This window comes from Protopterus annectens, chromosome 13.part0 (genome assembly GCF_019279795.1).
Source record: "Protopterus annectens isolate FY-2018-M chromosome 13.part0, PAN1.0, whole genome shotgun sequence".
Taxonomy (NCBI): domain Eukaryota; kingdom Metazoa; phylum Chordata; order Ceratodontiformes; family Protopteridae; genus Protopterus; species Protopterus annectens.
The window spans coordinates 40,323,227-40,347,434 of record NC_056747.1 but is presented as its reverse complement, the minus strand read 5'-3'; the positions used below and the strand labels follow the sequence as shown (position 1 = coordinate 40,347,434).

Sequence of the window (24,208 nt, the reverse complement as noted above, 5' to 3'; positions counted from 1 at the left end):
GCCAGTTTGTTCTGAAGTTCATGTAAAATGCAGCCTGGGATGTTGTCTGGTCCCATGTATGCTGTGTTTTTGGCTTTGGAGAGTGCTGCTTTTACCTGTGAAGTTGTGATTACAGGGACTCTGCATTCTTCCTGTATAGACATGGGCCCTTTAGGGGGTGAGAGGGGGGTAAAGTTAGCACTGAGCCTATTTGCCAGGATGTTGGCAATATCAGTTGGTTTTGTAATTTTTATGCCATTGTGCTGTAACTCAGAGCAGATCTGGGTGTTGCCATTCAGATTCTTGACATAGCTATAGAATGCTTTGTGGCTGTCCTTAGAATCAGGACACATCAGTGCAGTACTGACCTGTGTGGTACTGTGGTGACATCCATGCAGTACTGACCCGTGTGGTACTGTGGTGACATCCGTATAGTACTGACCTGTGTGGTACTCCAGTGACATCCCTGCAGTACTGACCTGTGTAGTACTGTGGTGATATCCCTGTAGTAATGACCTGTGTGGCTCTGTAGTGACATCTACTGACCTGTGTGGTGCTGTGGTGACATCAATACAGTACTGACCTGTATGCTACTGTGATGACATCCATACAGTACTGACCTGTATGCTACTGTGGTGACATCCATACAGTACTGACCTGTGTGATACTGTGGTGACATCCATGCAGTAGTGACCTGTCTGGTACTGTGGTGACATTCATGCAGTAGTGACCTGTGTGGTACTGTTGTGACATCCCTGCAGTAGTGACCTGTGTGGTACTGTGATGACATCCCTGCAGTACTGACCTGTGTGGTACTGTGATGACATCCCTGCAATACTGACCTGTGTGGTAGTCCATGCAGTACTGACGTGTGGTACTGTGGTGATGACATCTACTGTGGTACTGTGGTGACATCTGTACAGTACTGACCTGTGTGGTACTGTGATGACATTTGTATAGTACTAGCCTGTGTGGTACTGTGGTGACATCTACTGACCTGTGTGGTACTGTGGTGACATCTACTGACCTGTGTGGTACTGTGGTGACATCCATGCAGTGCTGACCTGTGTGGTACTGTGGTGACATCCATGCAGTACTGACCTGTGTGGTACTGTGGTGACATCCATGCAGTACTGACCTGTGTGTTACTGTGGTGACATCCCTGCAGTACTGACCTGTGTGGTACTGTGATGACATCCCTGCAGTACTGACCTGTGTGGTAATCTGGTGACATCCCTGCAATACTGACCTGTGTGGTAGTCCATGCAGTACTGACGTGTGGTACTGTGGTGACCTCTACTGATCTGTGTGGTACTGTGGTGACATCTGTACAGTACTGACCTGTGTGGTACTGTGATGACATCTGTACAGTACTAGCCTGTGTGGTACTGTGGTGACATCCATGCAGTACTGACCTGTGTGGTACTGTGGTGACATCCATACAGTACTGACTTGTGTGGTACTGTGGTGACATCCATGCAGTACTGACCTGTGTGGTACTGTGGTGACATCTACTGACCTGTGTAGTACTGTGCTGTCATCCATGCAGCAGTGATCTGTGTGGTACTGTGGTGACATCTACTGACCTGTGTGGTACTGTAGTAACATTCATACAGTACTGACCTGTATAGTACTGTGGTGACATCCATGCGGTAATGACCTGTGTAGTACTGTGATGACATCCCTGCAGTACTGACCTGTGTGGTACTGTGGTGACATCCCTGCAGTACTGACCTGTGTGGTAGTCCATGCAGTACTGACGTGTGGTACTGGGGTGATGACGTCTACTGATCTGTGTGGTACTGTGGTGACATCTGTACAGTACTGACCTGTGTGGTACTGTGATGACATCTGTACAGTACTAACCTGTGTGGTACTGTGGTGACATCTACTGACCTGTGTGGTACTGAGGTGACGTCCATGCTGTACTGACCTGTGTGGTACTGTGGTGACATCCATGCAGTGCTGACCTGTGTGGTACTGTGGTGACATCCATGCAGTGCTGACCTGTGTGGTACTGTGGTGACATCCATGCAGTACTGACCTGTGTGGTACTGTGGTGACATCCCTGCAGTACTAAGCTGTGTGGTACTGTGGTGACATCCATGCAGTACTGACCTGTGTAGTACTGTGGTGACATCCATGCAGTACTGACCTGTGTGCTACTGTAGTGATATCCGTGCAGTACTGACCTGTGTGGGTACTGTAGTGACATCCATGCAGTACTGACCTCTGTGGTACTGTGGTGAAATCCGTACAGTACTGACCTCTGTGGTACTGTGGTGAAATCCGTACAGTACTGACCTCTGTGGTACTGTGGTGAAATCCGTACAGTACTGATCTCTGTGGTACTGTGGTGACATCCCTGCAGTACTGACCTGTGTGGTACTGTGGTGACATCCGTACAGTACTGATATGTGTGATACTGTGGTGACATCCATGCAGTACTGACCTGTGTGGTACTGTGGTGGCATCCCTGCAGTACTGACCTGTGGGGGGGTACTGTGGTGACATCCATGCAGTACTGACCTGTGTGGTACTGTGGTGACATCTACTGACCTGTGTGGTACTGTGGTTACATCTGTAAAGTACTGACCTGTGGGGGTACTGTGGTGATGGCCCTGCAGTACTGACCTGTGTGGTACTGTGGTGACATCCATGCAGTACTGACCTGTGTGGTACTGTGGTGACATCCATACAGTACTGACCTGTGTAGTACTCTGGTAACATCCATGCAGTACTGACCTGTGTGGTACTGTGGTGACATCCATGCAGCAGTGACCTGTGTGGTACTGTGGTGACATCCATGCAGTACTGAGCTGTGTAGTACTGTGGTGACATCCATGCAGTACTGAGCTGTGTAGTACTGTGGTGACATCCATGCAGTAATGACCAGTGTAGTACTGTTGTGACATCCATGCAGTGCTGACCTGTGTGGTACTGTGATGACATCCCTGCAGTACTGACCTGTGTGGTACTGTGGTGACATCTCTGCAGTACTGACCTGTGTGGTACTGTGGTGACATCCCTGCAGCACTGACCTGTGTGGTAGTCCATGCAGTACTGACGTGTGGTACTGTGGTTATGACGTCTACTGATGTGTGGTACTGTGGTGACATCTGTACAGTACTGACCTGTGTGGTACTGTGATGACATCTGTACAGTACTGACCTGTGTGGTACTGTGATGACATCTGTACATTACTAACCTGTGGTACTGTGGTGACATCTACTGACCTGTGTGGTACTATGGTGACATCCATGCAGTACTGACCTGTGTGTTACTGTGGTGACATCCATGCAGTACTGACCTGTGTGGTACTGTGGTGACATCCATGCAGTACTGACCTGTGTGGTACTGTGGTGACATCTACTGACATGTGTGGTACTGTGCTGTCATCCATGCAGAAGTGATCCGTGTGGTACTGTGGTGACATCTACTGACCTGTGTGGTACTGTAGTGACACTGTAGTGGCATTCATACAGTACTGACCTGTGTAGTACTGTGGTGACATCCATGCAGTACTGACCTGTGTGGTACTGTGGTGACATCCTTGCAGTACTGACCTCTGTGGTACTGTGGTGACATCCATACAGTACTGACCTGTGTGGTACTGTGGTGATGTTCGCACAGTACTGACCTGTGCGGTACTGTGGTGACATCCGTACAGTACTGACATGTGTGATACTGTGGTGACATCCATGCAGTACTGACCTGTGTGGTACTGTGGTGGCTTCCCTGCAGTACTGACCTGTGGGGGGGGTACTGTGGTGACATCTATGCAGTACTGACCTGTGTGGTACTGTGGTGACATCTACTGACCTGTGTGGTACTGTGGTTACATCTGTAAAGTACTGACCTGTGGGGGTACTGTGGTGATGGCCCTGCAGTACTGACCTGTGTGGTACTGTGGTGACATCCATGCAGTACTGACCTGTGTGGTACTGTGGTGACATCCATACAGTACTGACCTGTGGGGGGGGGGGGTACTGTGGTGACATCTATGCAGTACTGACCTGTGTGGTACTGTGGTGGCTTCCCTGCAGTACTGACCTGTGGGGGGGGTACTGTGGTGACATCTATGCAGTACTGACCTGTGTGGTACTGTGGTGACATCTACTGACCTGTGTGGTACTGTGGTTACATCTGTAAAGTACTGACCTGTGGGGGTACTGTGGTGATGGCCCTGCAGTACTGACCTGTGTGGTACTGTGGTGACATCCATGCAGTACTGACCTGTGTGGTACTGTGGTGACATCCATGCAGTACTGACCTGTGTGGTACTGTGGTGACATCCATGCAGTACTGACCTTGTGGTACTGTGGTTACATCTGTAAAGTACTGACCTGTGGGCTACTGTGGTGATGGCCCTGCAGTACTGACCTGTGTGGTACTGTGGTGACATGCCTGCAGTACTGACCTGTGTGGTACTGTGGTGACATCCATACAGTACTGACCTGTGTAGTACTCTGGCAACATCCATGCAGTACTGACCTGTGTGGTACTGTGGTGACATCCATGCAGCAGTGACCTGTGTGGTACTGTGGTGACATCCATGCAGTACTGAGCTGTGTAGTACTGTGGTGACATCCATGCAGTACTGAGCTGTGTAGTACTGTGGTGACATCCATGCAGTAATGACCAGTGTAGTACTGTTGTGACATCCATGCAGTGCTGACCTGTGTGGTACTGTGATGACATCCCTGCAGTACTGACCTGTGTGGTACTGTGGTGACATCCATGCAGTACTGACCTGTGTGGTACTGTGGTGACATCCATGCAGTACTGACCTGTGTGGTACTGTGGTGGCTTCCCTGCAGTACTGACCTGTGGGGGGGGGGGTACTGTGGTGACATCTATGCAGTACTGACCTGTGTGGTACTGTGGTGACATCTACTGACCTGTGTGGTACTGTGGTTACATCCATACAGTACTGACCTGTGGGGGTACTGTGGTGATGGCCGTGCAGTACTGACCTGTGTGGTACTGTGGTGACATCTACTGACCTGTGTGGTACTGTGGTGACATCCATGCAGCAGTGACCTGTGTGGTACTGTGGTGACCTCTACTGACCTGTGTGGTACTCTAGTGGCATCCATACAGTGCTGACCTGTTTAGTACTATGGTGACATCCATGCAGTAATGACCTGTGTGGTACTGTGATGACATCCATGCAGTACTGACCTGTGTGGTACTGTGGTGACATCCATGCAGTACTGACCTGTGGTACTATATATGCAGTACTGAGCTGTGTAGTACTGCGGTGACATCCATGCAGTATTGACCTGTGTGGTACTGTGGTGACCTCTACTGACCTGTGTGGTACTGTGGTGACATCCGTGCAGTACTGACCTGTGGGTACTGTAGTGACATCCATGCAGTACTGACCTGTGTGGGTACTGTGATGACATCCATGCAGTACTGAGCTTTGTACTACTGTGGTGACACTCGTGCAGTATTGACCTGTGTAGTACTGTGGTGACATTCATGCAGTACTGACCTGTGTGGTACTGTGGTGACATTCATGCAGCACTGACCTGTGTGGTACTGTGGTGACATCTACTGACCTGTGTGGTACTGTGGTTACATTCATACAACACTGACCTGTGTGGTACTGTGGTTACATTCATACAACACTGACCTGTGTGGTACTGTGGTAACATCCGTACAGTACTGACCTGTGTGGGTACTGTGGTGACATCCATGCAGTACTGACCTGTGTGATACTGTGGTGACATCCATGCAGTACTGACCTGTGTAGTACTGTGGTGACATCCATCCAGTACTGACCTGTGTGGTACTGTGGTGACATCCGTACAGTACTGACCTGTATGCTACTGTGGTGACATCCGTACAGTACTGACCTGTGTGGTACTGTGGTGACATTCATGCAGTAGTGACCTGTGTGGTACTGTTGTGACATCCCTGCAGTAGTGACCTGTGTGGTACTGTGATGACATCCATGCAGTACTGATCTGTGTGGTACTGTGGTGACATCCCTGCACTACTGACCTGTGTGGTACTGTGTTGACATCCATGCAGTACTGACCTGTGTGGTAGTCCATGCAGTACTGACGTGTGGTACTGTGGTGACCTCTACTGATCTGTGTGGTACTGTGGTGACATCTGTACAGTACTGACCTGTGTGGTACTGTGGTGACATCCATGCAATACTTACCTGTGTGGTACTGTGGTGACATCCATGCAGTACTGACCTATGTGATACTGTGGTGACATCCATGCAGTACTGACCTTGTGGTACTGTGGTGATATCTACTGACCTGTGTGACATCCATGCAGTGCTGACCCATGTGGTACTATGGTGACATCCATGCAGTACTGACCTTGTGGTACTGTGGTGATATCTACTGACCTGTGTGGTACTGTGGTGACATGCCTGCAGTACTGACCTGTGTGGTACTGTGGTGACATCCATACAGTACTGACCTGTGTAGTACTCTGGTAACATTCATGCAGTACTGACCTGTGTGGTACTGTGGTGACATCTACTGACCTGTGTGGTACTGTGCTGACTTCCATGCAGCAGTGACCTGTGTGGTACTGTGGTGACATCTACTGACCTGTGTGGTACTGTATTGACATCCATACTTTGCTGACCTGTTTAGTACTGTGGTGACATCCATGCAGTAATGACCTGTGTAGTACTGTGGTGACATCCATGCAGTGCTGATCTGTATGGTACTGTGGTGACATCCATGCAGTACTGACCTGTGTGGTACTGTGGTGACATCCATGCAGTACTGACCTGTGTGGTATTCTGGTGACATCCATGCAGTACTGACCTGTGTGGTACTCTGGTGACATCCCTGCAGCACTGACCTGTGTAGTACTGTGGTGACATCCATGCAGTACTGACCTGGGTGGTACTGTGGTGACATCTATACAGTACTGACCTGTGTGGGTACTGTTGTGATATCCATGCAGTACTGACCTGTGTGGTACTGTAGTGACATCCGTGCAGTACTGACCTGTGTGGGTACTGTAGTGACATCCATGCAGTACTGACCTGTGTGGGTACTGTGTGACATCCATGCAGTACTGACCTTTGTACTACTGTGGTGACATCCGTACAGTACTGACCTGTGTAGTACTGTGGTGACATTCATGCAGTACTGACCTGTGTGGCACTGTGGTGACATCTACTGACCTGTGTGGTATTGTGGTGACATCCATACAATACTGACCTGTGTGGTACTGTGGTAACATCTGTACAGTACTGACCTGTGGGGGTACTGTGGTGACATTCATGCAGTACTGACCTGTGTGGTACTGTGGTAACATCCATACAGTACTGACCTGTGTGGTACTGTGATGACATACATGCAGTACTGACCTGTGTGATAGTGTGGTGACATCCATGCAATACTGACCCATGTGGTACTGTGGTGACATCCATGCAGTGCTGACCTCTGTGGTACTGTGGTGAAATCCATACAGTACTGACCTCTGTGGTACTGTGGTGACTTCCCTGTAGTACTGACCTGTGTGGTACTGTGGTGACATCCCTGCAGTACTGACCTGTGTGATACTGTGGTGACATCCCTGCAGTACTGACCTGTGTGCTACTGTGGTGACATCCTTGCAGTACTGACCTGTGTGCTACTGTGGTGACATCCTTGCAGTACTGACCTCTGTGGTACTGTGGTGACATCCATGCAGTACTGACCTGTGTGGTGCTTTGGTGACATCCATGCAGTACTGACCTGTGTGGTACTGTGGTAACATCTACTGACCTGTGTGGTACTGTGGTGACATCTACTGACCTGTGTGGTACTGTGGTAACATCCGTGCAGTACTGATCTGTGTGGGTACTGTGGTGACATCCATGCAGTACTGACCTTTGTGGTACTGTGGTGACATCCGTGCAGTACTGACCTGTGTCTTACTGTGGTGATATCCATGCGGTACTGACCTGTATGGTACTGTGGTGACATCCATGCAATACTGACCTGTGTGGTACTGTGGTGACATCCATGCAATACTGACCTGTGTGGTACTGTGGTGATATCCATGCAGTACTGACCTGTGTGGTACTGTGGTGACATCCATGCAATACTGACCTGTGTGGTACTGTGGTGACATCCATGCAGTACTGACCTATGTGATACTGTGGTGACATCTACTGACCTGTCTGGTACTGTGGTGACATCCATGCAGTACTGACCTTTGTACTACTGTGGTGACATCCGTACAGTACTGACCTGTGTAGTACTGCGGTGACATTCATGCAGTACTGACCTGTGTGATAGTGTGGTGACATCCATGCAATACTGACCCATGTGGTACTGTGGTGACATCCATGCAGTGCTGACCTCTGTGGTACTGTGGTGACATCCATGCAGTGCTGACCTCTGTGGTACTGTGGTGAAATCCATACAGTACTGACCTCTGTGGTACTGTGGTGACATCCCTGTAGTACTGACCTGTGTGGTACTGTGGTGACATCCCTGCAGTACTGACCTGTGTGATACTGTGGTGACATCCCTGCAGTACTGACCTGTGTGCTACTGTTGTGACATCCTTGCAGTACTGACCTCTGTGGTACTGTGGTGACATCCATGCAGTACTGACCTGTGTGGTGCTTTGGTGACATCCATGCAGTACTGACCTGTGTGGTACTGTGGTAACATCTACTGACCTGTGTGGTACTGTGGTGACATCTACTGACCTGTGTGGTACTGTGGTAACATCCGTGCAGTACTGATCTGTGTGGGTACTGTGGTGACATCCATGCAGTACTGACCTGTGTGGTACTGTGGTGACATCCATGCAGTACTGACCTGTGTGGTACTGTGGTAACATCTGACCTGTGTGGTACTGTGGTGACATCCGTACAGTACTGACCTGTGTGGTACTGTGGTGATGTCTGTAGAATACTGACCTGTGCGGTACTGTAGTGACATCCGTACATTACTGATCTGTGTGATACTGTGGTGACATCCATGCAGTACTGACCTGTGTAGTACTGTGATGACATCTTCTGACCTGTGTGGTACTGTGGTGACATCCATACAGTACTTACCTGTGTGGTACTCTGGTGGCATCCCTGCAGTACTGACCTGTGGGGTACTGTGGTGACATCCATGCAGTATTGACCTGTGTGGTACTGTGGTGACATCCATGCAGTATTGACCTGTGTGGTACTGTGGTGACATCCATGCAGTATTGACCTGTGTGGTACTGTGGTGACATCTACTGACCTGTGTGGTACTTTGGTGGCATCCCTGCAGTACTGACCTGATAGGTACTGTGGTGATAGCCCTGCAGTACTGACCTATGTGGTACTGTGGTGAGATCCATGCAGTACTGCAGCATATTGATTTTACCTAATTTTAAATTTTTTGTTTGCTAACTTTTCATCTCATGTCATCCATGTGTAAAACATGTTGCATCACTACCTGTTTACCAAAAAAGCTGAAAATGTAAGAAAGCATAGTAGTGTGCATGTAAACAAAAGCTTTTGTTTTGACAGCAATTTAAACAGGTGGTCATTTGTTTTTTGTTTTTTTTTTTTTTTTTTGTTTTTTTTGTGGTAGCAATCCGGCTCTGCTGTACCAGATGCCTACTGTGAACTGATATGGTAACTGTATAGGACTGTTGTAATGTCAGCTGCAGCTGAATCTTTTTCCCAGGATTACTGTTTGTCCAGTTTTTGAGTGATCATTTCATAATATTTTCTACTGCCCTTTTATTATGCCTCTAATATCATAGTTCTTGCCAATGCACTTGTTTTTTAAAAAGCAATACAAAACAGTTTTCAAAATGAAATCCTATCAAAAAAGTTAAGTGAAAGAGTTTAAATAAAATGTATTTTTGGACATTCTTTAGCTGTATTTTTTAGTGAATGTTAATCCATTGAGAATACATTTTCTTTACTAGTGTATGTTATGGTATCATTAATTGTGTCACATTGTTTTATGCATTGGAGTTTTAGATATGACAAGCTGGAAAAGGAAATATACTTTGCAGTCACTAAGAATAGTGAATTATCAAAATGAATGACTAGGAAACCTTGCAGATCAATAGCTTAACTCTTTACATGATGCTGACAATTATATTGTACATGTGACACTGAGTTTTGAATAATTGTAAACTAAAACAGTTCTATGACACTTTTTTAATGCAGGTTATTAGAACAAGGAAGAAAAAAGCATATCTGCCACATTCCTGGTTGTGGCAAAACGTTCCGGAAGACTTCGCTGTTGAGAGCTCATGTACGACTGCACACCGGCGAACGTCCATTTGTCTGCAACTGGGTGTTTTGTGGGAAGAGATTTACACGTAGTGATGAGCTTCAGAGGCATGCTAGGACTCATACAGGTCAGTTTAAAAATTGAGGGTTGCTCATGCAAGTGTCATGATTTGCAGAAGCCTAAAGTTTACGTAAGATTGTACAGTTACATTGTGTGCGTGTGTGTGTGTGTGTGTGTGTGTGTGTGTGTGTGTGTGTGTGTGTGTGTGTGTGTGTGTGTATTTGCAAACATAAAGCTGAAAACCTGTGATCTGTAAGTGATATGACTAGCCCTTTAACAGGGATTTGCTAAGATGAATCACAGAAGGAAATTTAGATTAATTTCTTAGCTCAGAGATCCTCAGCATTTAAAGTAGCTTTTCATTAGCTGTAGGAATGAAGCTATCCACACCTCCCCATGCAGGCTTTGCACTTACCACCACTTTATTAATCCCCCTCAGTTGCCACAGCTGAGAGGTAATAAGAATATTTAAATCAACCTATCTGTTCGAATAGTTGGGCTCAGCAGTGTACCACCAATAATTCTGCACCGTGAAGACCAATCCAGGTACTGCTTAGTAGCTGTTATTGTGTCCCATTTTTTTAATCTGTTTTGCATATACTTGAATCAACTCATGAACGTCCTCTTTCACAGTAAATTTTTCTGCAGTCATGTATGCCTTTTCCTCCATCTTTACTCCTTCCGAGTGAAGTACGTCCCTGTTTCTTTTCTCTTTTCAGTGTATACAGCCCATCAGTTTTGGTTGCTGCTTGTACACCAGCTGTTGCAGTTGGTTTTGGTGAAAACTTTTTTTTTTTGTCATTGCTTATTTTCCTTGGCCTTTCTTCTGACTTTCTTTGAAATGTATTTAAAAAAAGTATGTGGAATTTGTAACTAAAGATGTTCTTTATAGTATTCAGTGTTGCGCTTCTCACATTTTAGATATGTTGCATGCAGTTAAGCCTGACTGGCTTGTCTGACTTCCCCTTAGCTTAACCTTCCCCTAGGGCTTTAGCTGATGGCCTTCCACCTGGATGCACGGATATTGGTGATGTAAGACTTGCATCAGCTAATGCTATCTTCAGATTTTTCTTGCCATGCACTTGTGAGTAGCTACAATGTTTTGCAGCGTACTCAGTCCATTGGTCCTCCTACTTCCAGGGGCCAGATGCGTACCCCATAGGGGGATTTTCCTTATTTTTGATATTTCTGACTTATCTGATACAGTTTAAGTTCTGATTCTGAAGTTTTTCTTCAAAGTGAGTAATTGCAGTGTGTGCGGGCAGATTCCCCAAAAGGCCTTTCAAGTCCGTGTTTGTGTGTAATCTTTTGTGTACTCTCTGAGCATGATGTTTATTTCTCTCCACATTGTGGCCTTTTCACCAAGGACTGTATGAAAAAGACAACAAGTAGGGAGCCAAAGTGCATAAAACAACTGTAAACTACCAAAAACACTTTGTGAATGGCTCAAGGCCTCAGGGTACCTCCATGAGTGGTCTCCACATTTCTGAGGGCCCCTCAGAGTTTTTGCCTGAGGAGCCACCCAGAAAGAAGACGTGCAAGAGGAAGCACATAGATTCCCAGGATGAGTCTCTCACATCAGACACCGACCTCGAGGAATCCTAGGGGTCCCCCAAGTCATCCTCTAAGGATGCTTCTTTCTCTGACATCCTAGAGATTTTGAAACAAAGAGGTGACTGGCCATCCAAAGCCCCCTCCGAGGAGGTGTTGGTCTTCCTGAAGGCCTTTGGTGCTCAGCCCTCCACCTCCTGGGTGTCTCCACCCTTCGAGCTTCTGGATTTGGTTTGTCGAAGGGTGTGGGAAACCCCTGACTCTGTGGAACCAGTCCCCAGGAGACCCAATAAATTTTTGTCTGCTCCCCCTGATAAGGAATTTCTGTCCAAGGGAGTCCCTGTGGATGCCATGGTGGTGGCAGCTGCCACTCAGAAGGAATTAGCCAAGACTTCTTCCACCGTCCATCCCCCCTAACAAGGAGTCTAGGACCATGGATCGGCATGGGAAGCGTACCTTTTCTTCAGCGACCTTTACCCTACGGTCACCGAATTATTTATCGCACTTTACACGGCTCCAGAGAGATCTCCTCAAGGAGCTTGGAGATACTCTCACGGGTAACGTTTCTGAGGCAGTGGCCCAGACGGTCAATGCTCAGATGTCCTTCATGGATGCATCTGCAGTCATAACAAGTGGGTTGTCCTGTCGTCAGGCAGCCCTGCAGTCGGCCGGATTCCAAAGTCCGGGTCCGGCTTCGGCTGATGTCGCACTCCACCCGACGTCATCTCTGTTGGCCGGGTATAAAAGCATCAGCGGCGCCATTTTCCTCAGTCTTTCTTGCAAGCTGTTCGCAAGTGCGGTCGGTCGGATCCAGAGATTACTTCTACGAATACTACTTGAAGACTTCTAAAGCTAAGTACCCGTTGGGGACTCTTTCTTGCCTCAGCCGATGTCAGAAAAAGTTAACAATTGTTTAACCTGTGGGAAACAAATACCTCATAAAGATTCCCACTCTTACTGTCTGCCTTGTTTAGGCCCAGCCCACGACGTAGCAGCCTGTTGCCTGTGCCTCCTTCAACCGAGCGGCTTAGGCGTCGGTCGGAGTTGCAGAACAGTTTTGGTACTGATTTTGCGTACATTATGCCGTCGGATCCTCCGACTACCCAATCTTCAAAAAGCGCAAAGATAAGACCGACACTCGCGGTCCGGTTTCGGCGAAACCACGGTAAAGCAAAAGTGTCTCGGTTTCGGCGAAACCGAGAAAACTGATCAAAGTACAGCTGAACCTATTCTTACAACTGAGGCCCTGCTACAACTCTTGAATCGGCCTCAGAAATTTTACCCACTACGGTGGTTGACTTATCAGACACCATCCCCTTGGATGTCTCTACCCCACGTGGTGCTGCTAGGCCTCCAGCAGCCATGTCCATTAAGGCCTTCGCCAGGGCTAAAGCAGCCAAGACTACTAAATCAGTGCCTGTTAAACCCCCCACATCCAGGCCCTCTTCTAGTACTCAAATGCTTTCTTTGGCAGAAGATTTAATTTCTTTAATTAGAGGATCTCAATCTCACCCAGACAGGGCCTCTCAGCCCCAGATAAGAGACCTAGGGCAGAGCCCCCTGAGCCAGTGTCTTCTGATGATTCTGCTGATGAATCAGACATTACTGACCAGCCAGAGGCTCCCTTCTCCAATTTTGAAGATTCTGATGCTGAAGAATCCATTCCAGCTGCTTCCCAACCAGAAGAATTCTCCTTTGGAAACCTTGCATGCCATCGAGAACAGTTCCAATGGCAGCAACAGGATTTTTCAGACTCCAGAAAAAGACTTAGGACCTTTCTGCACCTCCCACAGCACAGGCCCTTAGCTATACCTCCTGTTCTCTCTGTGGTGGATGATGCTTTCAATGATGTTTGCTCCGCTCCAGATTCTTTACCCCAGCCCCTGCCAAACCAGACAGATTTTACAGGGTGCCAGATACTCATCACCACCTTTACAAGGCCCCACTTGCAGACCCAGAAACTATATCCCAGGGTCCCAAGGCAGTAGCGCTAAAAACCCTATTCCTTCTGAAAGGAAGCAAGGTCATTAGACAGATGGGCTTAAATGGTCTACACTTCAGCTACTCTCTCACCTAGAGCTTTAATCTGTCAGTTTCACATGATACAATACCAAGAGTTTATGCTTGATCAGTTAACTAAAAACTAACCACTGATGAATCTCTAGATAAGAAATATGTATTAGAGATGGTAAATAACATACAACAGGTTAGCAACCATTCCTTAAAATGTGGCTATGATGCACTGGAGGCTTCATTTAGATCAGCCATGACAGGCACAGTGATAAGAAGGCATGCATGGCTAAAGGAACAAGCTTTACGGATCATGTTAAAGCTAAGTTGCTAGATGCTCCTATGGACAAGACAAGTTTGTTTGGTACACCTGCCCAGCAGGTTATGAAGAAAATGGAAGAAAAGGCAAAATCTGTTCAAACTGTTAAAGATTTCCTGCAGGTTCAACCCCAAGGTTTAGCAGGAACTGGCCTGCCAAAAATTGGTCCTTTCCTGACTCCACAAAATTTCAAAGGGGCAGGAATAGGCGTTCCAGAGGCAGAAACCAATCCAGAGGAGGTGCCTACAGAGGCGGACAGTGGCAAGGTAACAACAGAGGCACAGGGGCAGCCACTGGCACTACATCAGCACAAGCGCAGTGACTTAATCCTAACCAGGGAACAAATAGCAGCTCCTCTAGGCGGAAAGTTAACCTTATTTTCAAAGAACTGGCACTACATAACAAAAGACAAGTGGATTTTACAAACCATAGATCAAGGTTACGGTTTCACTTCCACACTTTACCAGTCAAAGAGGAATGCCAAATCTACCTCCAAATCAAAAAACAGAGGCTCTCCGACAGATAATGGAGTTAGCAAACATGAGAGCTGTGGAAAGAGTGCCAACAGCAGAACAAGGAAAGGGTTCTATTCCAGACTATTCCTAGTTCCAAGAAAGGAAAAAGTTGGAGACCAATTCTCGACCTGTCCACCTTAAATACATACATCATTGTCCCAAAATTCAAAATGCTGACCCTACAGCAACTTCTTCCCATGCTGGGCAAGGAGTCTTGGCTGGTAACTCTAGATCTCAAGGAGGCATACCTGCACGTCCCCATTCGACCAATCTGCAGAAGATACCTCAGATTTCTTGCAGGATCAGAGCACTATCAATTCTCAGCATTGCCCTTTGGCTTATCTACTGCCCAGAGTATTCACAAAATGCCTGGCATCAGTAATCGCCCATTGCAGACTACAGAATTCAGATTTACCCATACTGGACGACTGCCTACTACAAGGGACACCAAAAGCAAGCTGACAACAGATTTACAAAGGGTCATTTACTTGCTACAAGGGCTGGGATACACAGTCAATTTACAAAAGTCAAGGCTGATACCATCCCAAACAAGGACATTCTTGAATTGGACACAGTACAACAAATGGCATTCCTGACTACAGAAAAACAAAAGAACTTCCTCTTTACTTCTTGGCACTAACAAAACTGCACAAGTTAACAGCAAGAAAATTTCTGCAGGCCTTGGGCTTCATGGCATCATGCATAATCTTGGTCCCATTTGCCAGACTACATATGAGGAAACTACAGTGGTACCTAAAGAATTTATGGTCCCAACACAGACACAGTCTAGAAACAGAAATCCCACTAATTCCATGCTTAAAACAGGAGTTCCTATGGTGGGCTCAGGCATGCCAGTCAAACCCAGGCCTACCCTTAGATGTCAACCAAGCCAGACCATCACAACAGGCGCTTCAGACCTAGGATGGGGGCCCACATGCTGGACAAATGCGTGCAAGGATTGTGGACACAGGATCAACTTCACCTGCACATCAATCTAAAAGAAATGCTGGCAGTAAAACTGGCAATCCAAAAGTTCAAACCATTCCTCAAAGAGGGCCAGTTGATAAGGACAGACAACACCACAGTCATGTGGTACATCAACAAACAGGAGGCACTCATTCATACCCCTATGCAGAATGACCTTGGAGCTGTGGACCCTGGCACTCAGCTACAACATTCAGTTACAGGCAATGTTTGTACGGGAAAGACAATACTCTAGCAGACATATTAAGCAGAACCACGGATGCCCACGAATGGAAGCTGCACCGGACATCTTCAAGACCATCTCAAAGAAATGGGGAATGCCACAGATAGACCTATTGCATCACCTCTCAATCACCAGCTCAAAAATTCTGCACAAGGACATTCCACCCACTAGCATGGAAAGTGGACTCACTCTCCTTCAACTGGAAAGGCCTAACAGCATATGCATTCCCACCTCTTCCTTTGATACACAAGGTACTACTAAAAATCAAGGAAGAAGGATAATCCTGATAGCCCCAAACTGGCCAAGACAACACTGGTACCCACTACTGAAGAGCATGTCTCGGAACAATATGTGGCCAATACCCTGATGCCTTTGATGTTAACTCAGAACAACTACAGCATCATACATCCAAACCTAAAACGCTGCAACTGACTGCATGGAACATCACATAGCAGCAGCTACTCCAGAACTTTCCCAAAGAGTTAAAGACATTATTCTTGAAGCACGCAGACCTTCAACAAGAAGGAACTATGCTGGAAAATGGAAAAGGTTTGTCATTTGGAGTACGAAGAGGAAAAGATGTGTCAAACATAGATATGCCTAACATTCTGGAGTATCTGGCGAACTTCTTCATTCAGGCCTGTCCTACTCCTCCATCAAGATACATGCATCAGCTATTTCAGCAGAATACAGCTTTGCTCCACCTGTTTTCGCACCCTTTGCTCAGGCAGTTCCTCAGAGGAATCAAGAATGTAAAACCTCCAAGGAAACCACCATTACCAGCCTGGGATTTAAACTTTGTGCTAGAAAAGTTGACACTATCACCCTTTGAACCAGCAGCAACAGCAGACCTACAACACCTGTCATGGAAAACTGCTTTCCTACTGGCAATTACTTCAGCAAGGAGGGTTTCAGAACTACAGGCCTTAATGGCAGTGCAACCATTCCTAATCTTCCACCAAGATAGAGTGTCTATGAGAACTAATCCTACATTTATGCCCAAGGTGGTATCCAGAGTATCTTTAAACCAGGCAATCCACCTACCTACCTTCTTTCCCAACCCACAAAACAGAGGGAAAGAATACTGCATACCTTGGATGTACATAGACAGCTACTACTTGGACAGAACAAAAATAGCAGAAAGACTGACCAACTTTTGTAGCCTATGCAACAGGAAGGGAAGGAAAAGCTATTTCAAACAGACAATCTCAAATGGATAGGAAATTGCATACGATACTGTTACTCCTTCCATGGAAAACCAATTCCACAGAACATAAGACCTCATTCTACTACTTGGACCTCCGTGCATACATTTGCCAAGCATTATAATTTGCCTCTATATTCCAGATCCCGAGCAGGGTTTGCCACTGCTGTACTGCAAGGGATCCTAAACACACCATAATCTACTTTTATCCTCCTCCCTAGTTGGCTATGGTATTCTACCCACTTGTTATGACTGCAGATGCATCCATGAAGGACATAGTACAGTTTTGTACCTACCATAAATGTAGATGTCCGAACTGGATAGCATCTGCAGTCAGGATTACCTCCCTCCTTCCCTCTGTGGTACTCCTAGGTGTTTACCCTCCTAATAGCTAGCTGTTGGGGAGTCTTTATGGTGTATTTGTTTGTATATATGTACATATATGCTTATTGTTGTGTTTACCTCTATCTATTTGGAAACATTGGCATCTATCCAAATTTTAGCCTGCAAGAGGGCTACTGGCATCTGGGGCAAGAAACACTGAGGAAAATGGCCAACAGAACTTTGGAATCCGGCCGACTGCAGGGCTGCCTGACGACAGGACAACCCACTTGTTATGACTGCAGATGCTATCCAGTTCGGACATCTACATTTATGGTAGGTACAAAACTGTACTATATCTACCCTCAATTCCATTGCAAACTTCTCCACGAGGCTGATTTCATATGCAGCCAAAGGAGCGAGTAGGACAGCAAGTTCAGGAGCTGCTCTTAGGAGGCAGGCCTGGATGCGCCTTTGTCATTTCACGGAAGCCTTCAAGTCTTCATTCACCGACGCCACTTTCGATGGTTCCTCTTTGTTCGGAACCAAGGTGAAAGACACTCTCTCCAGGTGTGAGCAGGAGGGAAAAACTCTTGTCTGCTGCAGGAGTCAGTTTTTCCCTTCTCTCTAGGCCTTATCCCAAGGCCCAGAGGGGTGGCAAAATGTGGTTCAAGAAATCACAGAGGTTTTTTCCTCCAGAGGCAGGGGAGGGTGGTTATTGAGGGAGACACCGCCCTAGGGGCAGAGGAGGCCCCCGCAACTCGGGAGACCACGGTTCCTTTCATGGTTCTCCCTACCGCCGCTCCTAATGGGAGGCCCGACTGTGCAGTTCCAGAGACAATAGGGGGTCAAATCTCGTTACACCTGGAGGCCTGGCAAGATATCACCCAGGACCAATGGGTTCTACAAATAATTTCCGGAGGATATGTCATCCCCTTCTCGTCAAATGCCTTTCCAGTCAAGAAAATCCCGGATGTTCCACCCAGTCAAAGGGATTACGCAGCTTCAGAAGTTTCAAAGCTGCTAGAAAAAGGAGCCATCCAACATGTCCCCTCAGACCAGATCGGGTTAGGGACTTACTCCAGATTCTTTTTGGTGCCAAAAAGGACAGGGGACCGGAGACCCATATTGGATTTCAGCCAATTGAACACCCACGTGCAAAAGTCCAAGTTCTGAATGGTCACATTGCAGTCTATTCTCCCATTGTTGGGAAAAGTGTGGATGTGCTCCATCGACCTCAAGGATGCTTACTGCCACATAAAGAAGTCACCTATGCTTCTGGCTGTGAGCCAGTCATTTTCAGTTTCGAGCCCTGCCCTTTGGTCTCACCACAGCCCCCAGGGTGTTTACCAAATGCATGGCAGTGGTGACTGCTCACTTGAGACATCAGGGATTCCAAGTGTTTCCGTATCTGGACGACTGGCTCCTTACTGCCACCACCATGCATCTACCAGTTCCGACCAGGGACGCTACTATCAACCTATGTCAACAGTTGGGCATCACATTAAACTGGGAAAAATCTGCCTTGTTGCCCTCACAGCATGTCACTTTTATAGGCGCCGAACTAGACACCGTCCTCATGCGGGTGTTTCTACCACAGGAAAGAATCTGAGTCCTACAACAACAGGTTCACGCCTTGAATCCTCTGAGAAGGGAGAAGGCAAGATGGATCCTCCAATGGCTGCTACGATTATGTTAGTCTCTCTGGCAAGGTTACATATGAGGCTCCTTCAGTGGCTCCTCTTTACCCAGTGGCTCTTCAACGTCTTCCACTTTCTCACCCTATTCTACTTGCAGACAGGTGCAAACAGGATCTCAGTTGGTGGCTTCGTACCAACAACCTGAATGCAGGAAAGCCCTTCGTTCCTGTGCCCCCCCCCCGATTGCCACGGTGACCACAGATGCCTCCCAGATGGGGTGGGGGGCATTATGTAGGCAGGACAGTCCAAGGCACGTGGCAAGAGCACGAGATGCATCTACATATCAATGTCCTGTAGCTGAGAGCTGTGCTACTAGTGTTGCAAGCACTTTAGAGTTTTCTTCCTCTCAGGACCATTGCAATCCACTCAGACAATATGTCAGTGGTGTGGTATCTGAACAAGCAGGGAGGAACCAAGTCTTACCCCCCTTTGCAGAGAGGCCATGCGAGTATGGCAGTGGGCAGTGTCTTCCCAACATTTTCTGGTGGCAACACACATTCCAGGGAAGTCCAGTGTGATTGCAGACAGGCTAAGCAGGCTATTCTGATGCCTTACGAGTGGTCCCTGAACTGTCAAGTTGCGGAACAGATATTCCGCAGCTGGGGTCAGCCTTGCTGCAACCTTTTTGCCAGCCCCCTCAATGCCAAATGCAGCAGCTACTTCATGTTGATCCCCCCTCAGGGGGAGTCACCCAGGGATGCTCTAGTCCACGAATGGCCCTCTGGTCTACTAAATGCCTTCCCTCCGGTCCCCTTGCTGTCAGAGGTTATTCAGAAAGCGCAATCCTTGGGAAGCAGAATGATTGCCCCACACTGGCCTCGTCAGAATTGGTACCCCTTTCTCCATCCCTGTCTCATGGACGCTCCTTGGATTCTGGACCCACAACCAGACTTACTGACACACATGTCAGGGCAGCTCCATCCCTCTCTTTGATCCACCGGTTGACAGCCTGGCTACTCCACTTCTGTCATTAGTTAGGCTTCATTAGTTAGGCTTCATCATTTTTCGCCAGAGGTGGTTCATATTTTATCTTCCTATCATAAGCCCTCGACCAGGAAGATTTATTACAGTAAATGGAAAAGGTTTTCAATCTGGGCGCATACCAAAAAGATTGGCGCTTACACAGCTCCAATTTTGTCTGTATTGGAGTTCTTGTCTATGCTCTTTAACCAGGGTTCAGCAGCCGCAACTATTATTGGTGGCGATTTCTACCTTTCATGTTGCAGACGAGCCTAGCCTGATGGCACATAGACTCTGTAAGGCTTTTCTGAAGGGCACTCTGTTACTTCATTCTCCGGTTTTGGAACCTATCATGCCTTGGGACTTGAACTTTGTTCTACATGCTCATACTTCACCCCCCTTTGAGCCTGCAGCCACTTGTGATTTAAAATTCCTAACTTGGAAGACTGTCATTTTAGTAGCCGTCATGTCAGCCAGACGTGTTTCGGAGCTTCAAGCTTTATCAATTAAAACCCCCTTATTTGATTTTTCATAAGGACAGGGTTTTTCTAAGACCAAACCCCTCCTTTCTTCCCAAAGTGGCGTCAATCAGTAACCTTAATCAATCTATTGAATTGCCAGTGTTTTTTCCCCAGTTCTCAAACAACGCAGAATTCAAATTTCATCAATTGGATGTCCACAGACAATTACGATGTTCATCGTGTTTCACTGTTGCAGCCATTACACATGGGTTATCCTGCTGGCAGGCTACCCACAGTCAGCCTAAATTCCAAAGTCCTGGTCTGGCGTTGGTTGCTGTCGCCTCTTCCCTGATGTCAGTGTGCCAGGGGTATAAAAGATGCAGCCAATGCCATTTTCTTCAGTCTTTCTTGCCGCGTGGTGCCCGAAGCAAAAGCAGTTCGCAAGTGCCTGTCGGCCGACTCCTGAGATTTTCGAAATTGAATTTCAGATCCGAAGTCTTCAATAAAGCTAAGTACCCCGTTGGGGAAACTTTTTTCTTGCTCCAGACCGATGTCAGAAAAAGTTAACAATTGTATTTCTTGTGGGAAGCAAATACCTCATAAGGATTTTCATTCTTACTGTATTCCTTGCCTAGGCCCTGACCACGACGTTGCTAGTTGTCGGTTTTGTGCTAGATTTAACCAACGCACTATTAAGCGTCGGTACGATTTTGCATTTCATTACTTTGGCCGTAGGTTTGACTATATAATGCCGTCGGAACAGCCGATGACCGGAGTTCATAAAAAGCGCAAGGAAAAAGAAAAGGACAGGCATCCGAGGTCCAAAACCGATGACGAAGCCTCTTGTAGGCCAGTCACCGGTTCTCAGTGAGGTGCTTTCGCAGCCCCTGACACCCACTACCTCAGAGCCACAGACCGCCTCCGACTCCCACTTGGAGACAACTACGCCTCTGGATACTCAAGGTATTGGGCCTTCGGAAATTAATCCCTCAGATGGGTCCGGAGCCGCTGAGCAGTCATTGGCTTCTGAGGGTGTTTTCAGACCTACACAGCTTTATATCAAGCCAACTTCAGCATCCAAGACAAAGACTAAGCTAAGACAAGGAAACATGTACAGCATTCTCCAGGACAGGCTTCCATGCCTAAGAAACAGATGCTCAAAATGGCCAAAGACCTAATTACTTTGATCAGGGGTTCCCATCCCCCTCCTGATAAGAGGCCTAGGCAAGACCCTGAATATGATTCTTCTGATCAGGTTTCCATTTCCTCTGACTCCTCTTCAGAACAGGGATATTCTGTTCCTCCCTATGAGGATTCTGATGTTGAAGAATCTGTTCTTTCAGCTTCTCCTCCTGAGGATTATTCCATTGGGGAAACCCTGCATACTATGAGGTAGCATTTCCACTGGGAGAGCCAAGATTACTCAGAATCTAAGAAAAAGCTCAGAGACTTTCTTTTACTACCTCAGCACAGACCTCTTGCTATTCCACCTGTTCTGGACATTGTAAATGATGTATTTTCAGAATTGGGACTGTCTCCTGACTCTTTACCTCCTGCACCTGTTAAGCCAGACAGATACTACAGGGTTCCAGATTCTCATAAATTTCTATACAAAAACCCTGCTGCTGACCCAGAAACTATATCTCAGGGTCCCAAAGGGGTCAAGGCCTCTACTGCAAAAAACCCTGTCCCCTCAGATAGGGATTCAAGGGCACTGGACAGATGGGGGAAAAGTTTACACTTCTCCTACCTTGGCTGTAAGGACTTTAAATTGTCAGTTTCATATGCTTAAATATCAGCAATGCTTAATGTCACTGTTAAAACAGAAAATGTTGACAAATTCTGAATGTTCTGAGAACAAGGAAATGCAGGATTTATTGCATGCAGCTGAGCAAGTGGGAAAGCATACTTTGCAGCAGGTTCTGTCATTAGAAGGCATGCTTGGTTAAAGGAACAGAATCTGCCTGATCATGTTAAAGCAAAATTATTGGATGCTCTATTATAGCATGATACTTTGTTTGGTGTTAAGGCAGAAGAGGTGTTGAAGAAAATGGAGGATAAAGCTAAATCTATGCAGACAGTAAAGGATTTCTTACAGGTACAGCCACCCAGATTTAGCAGGAACTGGCCTTCTAAGAATTGGTCCTTTCCCATGTCAGACAGGCCACAAAGAGGCAGATACAGATGCCCTAGAGGCAGACAACAGTCCCAGGGCTCATACAGGCCCAAACAATGGGGTGGTTCTACCTCCAAAAGCGGAGAAGACAAATCACAGCCTTATAGGAAACGGTCCCAGTGACTTCCCTCTGCCAATGCCAAGCACCTACCTTTTGGCAGCACCCTTAGAGGGAAAGCTAGCATTTTTTCACAGAATTTGCACATGATCACCCAGGACAAATGGGTCTTAAATATAGTCTCTCAGGGCTACAGGTTCCACTTTCACACCCTTCCAAAGGTAAAAGGTATGCCAGACCTGCCACACAATCAATGGGCAGAGGCACAAAAACAAGTTTCATCTCTCATGGACATGAGGGCTATTCAGCCAGTGCCACAACACGAGCAGGGACAAGGATTTTACTCAAGACTTTTCTTAGTACCAAGAAACGACAAAGCCTGGAGACCAATTCTGGATCTGTCTATTCTAAATACTTTTCTGGACGTCCCAAAATTCAAAATGTTGACTCTGCAGCAGCTTCTGCCCATGCTGGGCAAGAAGGCTTGGCTAGTAACTTTGGACCTTAAAGAGGCATACCTGCATGTCCCAGTCAGGCAATCTTGCAGAAGATACCTCAGATTCATAGCTGGCTCAATACACTACCAATTCTCTGCACTGCCCTTTGGCTTATCTACTGCACCCAGGGTCTTCACAAAATGCCTGGCACCAGTAATTGCATTTTGCAGACAAAGAGGAATTCAAATATATCCTTACTTGGACGACTGTCTTATTCAAGCAGAGACCAAAGACATTCTACTAAAGCATCTGGCGTTTGTAAAAAGATTACTAATTTGCCTAGGGTACACAGTAAATGAAAAGAAATCAAAACTAGTACCCTCTCAAGAGATAATATTCCTAGGTGCAAGCTTAAATACAACTGCCCAGATGGCTTATCTCATGCCAGACAAACAAAGGCAACTGACTTCTTACTTCGAAAGCATGGCAACAAAGACCCAGTTATCTGCAAGAAAAATTCTGCAGGCTCTGGGCTACATGGCATCCTGCATTCTACTAATTTCATACGCAAGACTGCATATGAGGAAACTACAATGGTATCTAAAAAGTGTTTGGACTCAACATTGCCACAGCCTGGAAACATTAATTACTCTCCCTGCCTGCAACAGGAGTTTCAATGGTGGGCACAGGCCTTTCACCACAAGGGACAGCCATTCACTTTACCACAGCCAGGCAGACACTAACAACAGATTCATCAGATTATGCCTGGGGGGCACACATGGCAGAAAATGTATTCAGGGCACATAGCACACAAGCCAAATGCATCTTCATATCAATCAAAAAGAGATGCTAGCTGTACAGAATGCCCTGACAGCCTTCAAGGACCTACTTCATCCAGGACAACTGCTGATAAAGACGGACAATACTACAGTCATGTGGTACATAAACAAGCAAGGAGGCACACATTCCTACCCCCTCTGCAGACAAGCCATGACTTTGTGGAACACAGCACTGACTTATCAAGTACACCTGCAAG

At 46.9% G+C, this 24,208-nt stretch overlaps 1 protein-coding gene across 1 annotated transcript in view; it reads left to right on the top strand.

Moving 5' to 3' along the window:
- SP2 (Sp2 transcription factor) overlaps positions 1-24,208 on the top strand; it is an 870,724-nt gene that overhangs the window by 737,737 nt on the left and 108,779 nt on the right. The window contains exon 6 of the mRNA XM_044054737.1: positions 10,127-10,320. Within this exon, the coding sequence (XP_043910672.1) occupies positions 10,127-10,320 (194 nt within the window). The remainder of the gene's footprint in view (positions 1-10,126; positions 10,321-24,208) is intronic.